The sequence below is a fragment of the Lepidochelys olivacea genome, assembly GCF_965140295.1.
Source record: "Lepidochelys olivacea isolate rLepOli2 genome assembly, chromosome: 14".
Classification (NCBI taxonomy): domain Eukaryota; kingdom Metazoa; phylum Chordata; order Testudines; family Cheloniidae; genus Lepidochelys; species Lepidochelys olivacea.
In genome coordinates this window covers 38,446,689-38,454,972 of record NC_140424.1, presented here as the reverse complement: position 1 = coordinate 38,454,972, position 8,284 = coordinate 38,446,689, and the positions used below count along the sequence as shown (strand labels likewise).

General features: G+C 43.4%; 1 protein-coding gene across 1 annotated transcript; it reads left to right on the top strand.

The window, feature by feature from the left end:
- Positions 1–4,532: 4,532 nt before the first annotated feature.
- On the top strand, positions 4,533–5,462 carry LOC311530912 (olfactory receptor 14A16-like; the record flags this gene model as incomplete). Its single annotated transcript, XM_084647944.1, has 1 exon — positions 4,533–5,462. The coding sequence occupies one exon, from the start codon at positions 4,533–4,535 to the stop codon at positions 5,460–5,462; it is 930 nt and encodes a 309-aa protein (XP_084504070.1).
- Positions 5,463–8,284: the final 2,822 nt, after the last annotated feature.

Sequence of the window (8,284 nt, the reverse complement as noted above, 5' to 3'; positions counted from 1 at the left end):
TACCCCAGTTCAAACAGAGAGACGTTAATGGCATCCCTGTGTGTTCCCCCACTGGTCATTGGTGCTGATACGCTCCCCCCATGCAAACCAGGAGTGATTCCACTGGACTCAGTGAGACTCATTCTTCTCTTCCTCAGCCTGGTGTAAATAAAGAGTAACTCTAGTCGAGTAAATGGAGCTGTTTCTCCTCTTACTCACCCAGTGAGTAACTCAACAGAGTTAGGCCATGTTGACACTATGGACCTTACAGCTTTTACCTTTACCGCCGTGTCTACCCTTCGGATCTTTCTTCCTTTATCGCTTGGGTGGGTCAAACTTTTGTCAGTCGGGGTGGTTTTTTCACATCCCGACCGACAAAATTGGTAGTGTAGACAAAGCTTAAGGTGGGGGTTTTTGGTCAACTTATTGTTAGTTATGTTAATTGAAGGATGAATTCACAGCCGTCAATCTCAATGAGGTCTGTGATTGATCCCGTCATTCGTACCTCACAGTTTAACAATACAAGGCAGCAGAAGGAAACTGGAAGTTATGGAGGGGCTTATAACTCCGGAAGCCCTTGGTCAAATGACAACAAATTTGGAACTCGAATGCTACCCCGGGCCTGCCTGAGGCACCCAAATTTCAAAGCTATCCGAGTAACCATTCAGCTTCTAGTGCACGTCCAGAAACTGAGCTTTAAACCATACACAATGGCGGGAATGGAAATCCTCTAGCCCTCCTTCTGCATTGGCACAAGCGCACAATCCAACACACAGACTTTCTTAAATTCCATTCTCATTTTGGGTCCCCCAAGATTTAGTGGGGGCCATGCACTACCTTGGGTAAAATGAGACAGATTGAGACCAGTTTGACCTGCCTCACATCAATAGTTTGATCTCTAGCTTTGAGCAAAATAAACAAAACCTAGAAACTTGTAACGGGGCTCATATCTCCACAACCCTTGGCTCAAATGACCCCACATTTAGGTCACTAATCCTACCCTGCACCCTCCTAAGACACATTAAGTTTCAAAAGAATCTGACTAAGCTTCTCTTCTGTTTTTTCCCTTTTTTTTTTTTAAAAGGAGGACCTTTAAACAGAAGTCATGGTGCAACCTTAACTAGAAGGGCGTTGCTGTGATGGTAATAATATTCATCAGTTCATTTACTGGTTGGGTACCCATCTTGCAGGTTTCTATGAACCCTGCTATTGGAATATTCCAGGAGCATTGAGATGGGATTGTGATGTTCAGCAATGAGAATCTCAGAGACAGGAACAAACAAAAAACTCGACATCACGGCACTGATATTTAGCTCATGTAACCTGGCCGAGTTCTATAGCACTCTGCCAATTTACATTCGCTGAGCAGCTGGTCTAATTGACTTCAGTGGGGCTGGGGCTGACTTACACAACAGTTGTTTGGGGATCTGGACCCTTTGAGTCCAAGGCAGCTAGAGGTGATTTACAGAAACTGGGGCACTGACCCATTCACTTCAGTGGAGCTACCCTGATTTGAACTTGCTGAGGATCGGAACCATTGATTCCAATCGGCCTCGGGCTGATTTCTACTCTCTGGCTCTTTGCATTTCATCAGTTTCTCTGACATGAATGTCTCGTGTAAATTACACATTTTTAAACAGTGCATCTGTAGCCAAAGGAGCCTTTTATTTTAATGTCGTCTGCCAGAAGGAAAACAATGTTACTACTGAGAAAGAAAGAAAGAAAGAAAGAAAGAAAGAAAGAAAGAAAGAAAGAAAGAAAGAAAGAAAGAAAGAAAGAAAGAAAGAAAGAAAGAAAGAAAGAAAGAAAGAAAGAAAGGAAAAGACCTGGGCTATTCATCCCAATAAAAGTTGAAGATCAGATGCAGAAAATCTCCACAACACTGTCCCCAGTTCTGTCCCAAGTGGGAATGAATCGCTCTGTCACCCTTACAAGTTATACTTGTAATGCATCCCAGTGGACAAAGAGCTAGGAAAGAGGAGCCTGGTTACAAATGTTTGACTCTTCTTTGGTTCAGTTTCACAGGCAAAGGATATGGGTTGGAAACTGCGTCATGGGCCAGATCCCCAGCTGGTGTAAATGGATGTAGCTCCCTGGAAGTCAATGAGTCAGATCCCCAAGTGGTATAAATAGCCCACGCTACTCTGAAGTCAATGGAAGTGTATCAACTTACACCAGCCCAGGACCTGGTCCTTAGTTTTTAGTGTTTGTCTCTTAGTGAGGAACTTCAAGCAGCCAGGGCAGCCTGAGCTGTGGGTTCCTCTGGTGGCTGCATCCCAAGAGCTGCTGGTGCAATGCAGGAGAAAAACATCTCTGCTCCCCTAGAGGTGACTATATGGAGTTAATGAAGGAACAGGCTATTCAAGGCCAACTGAGACTCTGGTGCCAAGAGGCTCTTAGCTATTGTAGAGCCCATGTCTGTGCTACAAATATCTGTTTTATTTTGCCATCCTGTGGGGACCCCCTTTGTGATCCAGCCCTGCCTTGTTTTTAGCTAAAGGTCCTTCAAGAGATGCTGTCATCATGTGAGATGCAGGGCAGGTGCTGTTCCCCCTCTGGGGGATTAGGGTCAACTAGGGCAGGTTGTCAGGATGGTTTGCTCCTGAGGTGAGAGCAGAGCTGGGCTCACAGCTCTGGAGACCAGATTCAGCTATTTAGCCCCAGAGCAGGGATATCTTGGGCTGTGACCTTGTTTGAAGCTGGCACAAACCAGGATCAGCTCGAGAGCTGGGACTGTCTTTCAGTCCCTGATCCCATTTAGTCCATCACCTTTCACCCAAGCCTGCCCTAGGAGGGAAGCAGGGAGCGCCCATCTGTGCTAGGAACTGCAGAGAGACCCCTGCAACTCAGGACATCCAGCGAAGGGATGCGACAACAGCTGGTGAATACGACAGTGCTGGGGGCAGGAGAGAGAGAGAGAGAACCAAACAATCCTGGCAGTGGGTGAATAGATAGATAGATAATGACCAATGATTCCTAACACAGTCGGATCAAATGCATCGCAAATTGGAATAAAGACCAACAAAGTAAGTTTTCTATTTCAATTAAATATGTTAGAGTATTCATATATGGGGCAAATTTAATATCAGAAATATGAATTGCAATTAGAACTCTTGAAGACTTTTACTATCAAATTATGCAGATATATAGAGATGATCAGATTTTATTTTCCACCAGAAAAAATTGACTTTTCATTGAGGTTGTGAGAACCAAACAGTTTCAGCCAAAAACTGTTGGAACCTGAAAATTTTTAAGCATAATCAAAAAAAGTTTTCATTTTTATGGATATCAGAGACTTTCCATGAAAATATATTCAACTGAAATCTGAATTTTCCTTTGAAATAAAGTAGAAATTGTCTGACTACTCCTACCTGGAAATTTAGCTTTTTGCCAGAGTGGGGAACATAAATATTGTCCAATAACACCATAATTTCCAACCCCATTCCCTCTACTGCAACTGTGTTTGTCTGTTTCAAAGGGGTAGCTGCAGGATGGTAAAACTGAGTAAGTAGCAAAGTTGGTCGCCCAGAGAATGTGTTTTAAACATACTAACCTCTCTAAACTAAAGCCCTGAGAGTTGAAGCTCCCAGACAAAGGCTGTCTCTCTTTATCCCACCCAAGGACAGGCAGGAGGTTGATGGAACTAGAACCCAGATCTCCACTTCTACCATCATAGCCTCTGTCCCACACTGCTGCCTGCTAAACAAAAATACTGTCAACATGTGCACAGAACATGCACACAGGAAGACACAATCCATCCCCAAAAGAGTTCACATTCAAAGTACACGAGACAGACAAAGGGAAGGGGAGGAAAGAGAGGCAGCGGTGACTGCTCCATGGTCACAAAGTGACAGAGGCAAGACTAGAACCGAAGTCTCCTGACTCACACAGCACAGAAATAAAGTCACAGAGGGGAACCACACAACCCAGCAGCAACTGAGCGATGCGACCAGCCCATCATCACCCAGCAATGGGAGTGCAGCTGGGATCTGGTGCCATAAATCAACATGTAAGTAGGCATCAGGCGGTATGTGGGATGTTGGGGTGGAATCATCGCAGAAAAGCTGCCATGCGGGAAGCTGGGTGATTCTGTGCTGTGTTTCTCAGTTAAGTGGGAATCAGACTGTGCTGGCATTTTAGTATTTTAGTTGGCCAAGTTGTGAGCCTGCTGTCTATAGCAATAGGGGCATAATTTTGGCTCAGATTGTTGGATTTGGGTTGTACTTTGTTCCATCTTTCATCCTGCATTTGATCAAGCCACATCTTGGGCTAGATCCTCAGATGGTGTAAACTGACCCAGCTCCAGTGACTTTAAGGGAGCGATGCCAATTTACACTCCTGTAATAACGCACCAGAGTAGTGCCCTGGTTGTGAGCAGTGAGGAGCCCTCATTACTCCAGACAATGGAAGTGACAAGTGCTGTGCACCTTTGACATTCACACCATGAGAAATCATAGAGAGGGGAAACAGTGTCATTCCCTCTCTCACTATAACCCTGATCATTGCTCTTGTCCTTCCCTCCACAGCCATCACACAATGAACTAAGAAAGATAATGTTCAACCGAACCACCATGACCGAGTTCCTTCTCCTGGGATTCTCTGACGTTCGAGAGCTGCAGATTTTGCACTTCATGGTGTTTCTAGTGCTTTACCTGGCAGCCCTGACAGGGAACCTTCTCATCATCATAGCCATAGCTCTTGACCACCACCTTCACACCCCCATGTACTTCTTCCTGATGAGTTTGTCCATCCTAGACCTCGGCTCCATCTCTGTCACCATCCCCAAATCTATGACCAATTCCCTTATGAACAACAGGTCCATTTCCTATTCTGGATGTGTCGCCCAAGTCTTTTTCCTCATCTTCTTTGCTGTAGCCGACTTCGCCTTACTCACCATCATGGCGTACGATCGATATGTCGCCATCTGCAAACCACTGCACTATGAGACTATAATGAACAGGAGAGCTTGTGTCCAAATGGCAGCCAGTGCCTGGATCAGTGTAGTTCTCTATTCTTCATTGCATACCGGGAACACGTTTTCGATAACCTTCTGTGGAGGCAACATGGTGGATCAGTTCTTCTGTGAAATCCCCCAGCTACTCAAGCTCGCCTGCTCTAACTCATACTTCAATGAAGTTGGGCTTATTGCATTTGGTGTGTGTTTAACCGTAAGTTGCTTTGTTTTTATAATTGTGACATATGTTCAGATCTTGACCACGGTATTGAGAATCCCCTCTGAGCAGGGACGACATAAAACCTTCTCCACATGCCTTCCACACCTCATTGTAATTTCCATGTTTCTTTCCACTGTTGTCTTTGCCTACATGAAACCCATCTCCAGCTCTCCGTCAGCTCTGGATCTCGTGGTGGCTGTTCTCTATTCCGTGCTGCCGCCAGTGATGAATCCGATCATCTACAGCATAAGGAACAAGGAAATCAAAGCTTCCCTGAGGAAACTGACTGGGTGGAGGTTATTCAACTAGAACAAAATGTCTGCGTTTCTCTTATGAACATGGTTTTATCTGTGGTTTTTTTACAATAGAATCAACTGATGACATTATTGTCCCCATAAGAATATGGTGTGTGATTTTTTTATGCAAAATGCTGTCTGTATAGTGGTAAATCCACACTAACTCCACTAAGTCAGTGGAGTTCTTCCAGGTTTATACCAGTATAAGTAAGATGAAAATCTATCTATCTCCTGCTTTTATACTGCCACCCCTCACCATGTTATCTGAGTACCTTCCACATAAAATCAGTAGCCATTAGAAAGTACCCAGTGGACTTCATGGAGTCTCTGGTTCTTCTTCTTTTTTGGGGTCAAAGCTTTGCTTGGGGTATGATGGCTTTTGGGTGTCTGTTTGCTAATGTGACAGAGTGGGATACGGCAGCATCAGATCATGAACTCTGTCTTCTGCTCTCTGGGTAAATATTGACATGGTGACTGCAGAAGTCTGGGCTTGCTCAATAGCTGTCTATCGCTCTTTGTTCATGGCAGCTCTCCTACCTGAGAAAGGTGCCTGTTACTTTGCTGAAGGACTATCACTCAGAGAAATCAAGACTGACTTTTGTTGCCTTTCACCTACAGGCCCTGCAGCATGGAACAAGTCTTTTGCTGTATAGGGAGTCTGCAAGTGATGCGCCGGAGGGAGGGGCAGGCGGCATGGCTGGTGGGTCTGGAAGTCTTAATTTTAGCACATGACAAAGAGACAGGGGACCTATTTAAGTGCAGAGTCCTACCCTGTGTCAGGTGCCAGCCATAATCCCATGTAAGAAGGACTTGCAGGAGTTCCTTCTATCTAATCTAATCTATCTATCTATCGTAGGATTCCACACTGTCACACATCACCATGCTATCTGAGCACCTTCCACATAAAATCAGGAGCCATAGCAAAGCCCCAGTAGACCCTGAGGAGCCAGAGACTCCATTCCTTTTTTTGTTCTTCCCCTCAGGGTAAAAAATATGATTGTGGTATCAGTGCAGTTGTTTGGTTCTTGCTTCTTTCTCAGATTTTTTTATTTTATTTTAGGGGTTTTTTTGTTTGTTTTTTTTACCAGTGGATTGATTTGTTTCTTTATGAGGTGGGAGTGCCTGGGCACAGGAGCACTGGAAGCTCCCTAGAAGTGGGGGGCCACCGACACCTGATCCCAGGCCCCACTCCCACACGGCCTCTTTCCTCGAGGCCCTGCCCTCATGCCACCTCTTCCCCCTAAGGCCCTTCCCCATGCTTGCTCTTCTCTGCCCCCTCCCCACCATCGCTCACCCTTAAGGCCAGTAAAAAGTGGGAGCACACAGCCCTCCCACTTTTAAGAGTGATGGATCCATGGCCCCCTGCCTCCCCCCATCTCCATTCTGGTTCCTCTGCCTGGGGAGATGCTGAATGTTTGGGTAGACAGTGTTGTCAGTATTTTCTCATTTATTGGGCATGCCCGTATGTCATCTCCTTGATGGGGTTTTCCAAGCAATGGGTGAAGTAACATCTTGTATTGGCCCAATTTCTGTTGTTGAGAGAGACAAATTTCCAAGCTTACACAGAGCTCTTCTTCGGGTCTGGGAAAGGTGTTCAGAATGTCACAGCTAAATACAATTTTCAGAGTGGTAGCCGTATTAGTCTGTATCAGCACGTTTTAAATTTTCATCCAGATTTGGGATAAAAACCAATTTCGAAATATTGGAATTTCCTCTACAATGAAAATTCCAACCAGCTCTAATTAGGGCTGGGACTTCCAAAGATGCCAAAGGGACATAGGTGAACAAATTCTATTGAAACTCTCTCAGGTTCCTTTGGTAAACCCAGCCTACGTCTTTACACTCCTTTGAAATCCCCAGCCTTAATAAGTAAAACACTTTCCAAAAGGTAGGGGGATACAAAGGTAAAAGTTAAAGTTTATTTACACTCTGATGATAAGACTGGTCTAGATACAAATATACAAAAATACAAATAAGTCAGGCATCAAGGGCAAGATATGTAAAGGTCTTTAGGAACCTAGTGGGATTCTTAAAAGCATCTAGGCATCTATCACCCATTAAAATGAACAGTTCCTATCATCAGTTATGTTTTGAGCACTATCAGTTAGCCAGTTTTTAATCAATTTACTATTGTTTTTGTGTTGTGTTTTTTTTAAATAGTGTGATGTAACCCTGAATCAAACCTTTAGAAAAATGCAAGTTTATTACATAAACACCATTGCCTTTATCAATCAGAAATGTCACAGTTAAATTAAGTTCATTTGATAAAAAACATTCTGTGAAAACATATTGATCACCATTAATTGAACTTCTTTCTCCCTTGTAATTCCTTTTTGTTGAAAAATGACCATTTTCAAAAATTAAAATTTTTGTAAAGAACTGTTGACTTAGTGAATTTTTGTTTTCTTTTTTTCATTAATTTTTTCATTTCAATTTTTGACAACATGTAAACGGAAAGCTTTATAAAAAACGTTATTGACTTATTTCCATTTACCAACATGTAGGACCCCCAAACTTAGAACCCTTAAAAAGGGAAATAAGTTTGATTTTTTGAAATTCTTCACTAATTAAAAAAAAAAAATCCACCATCGTTGTTCATCATTCTGTATTTCCTGCATGTTGTTCTTTAGTCTACTGTTTAATAATTTTTCAGCTATTGAATCAGGAAACAGACACAATGTTGTGTGAGTTGGCCAACCAGTTATAGATCACAGATAATGAAAACTCTGGAGTTGCTACAAATTTAAACTTAGAACAAACTTCTGAGTGCAGATTCAGTGTCACTAAGGTCTTGATCCTGCACAAGCTTTATGCACAAGCTTTCTTTCCTAGTGT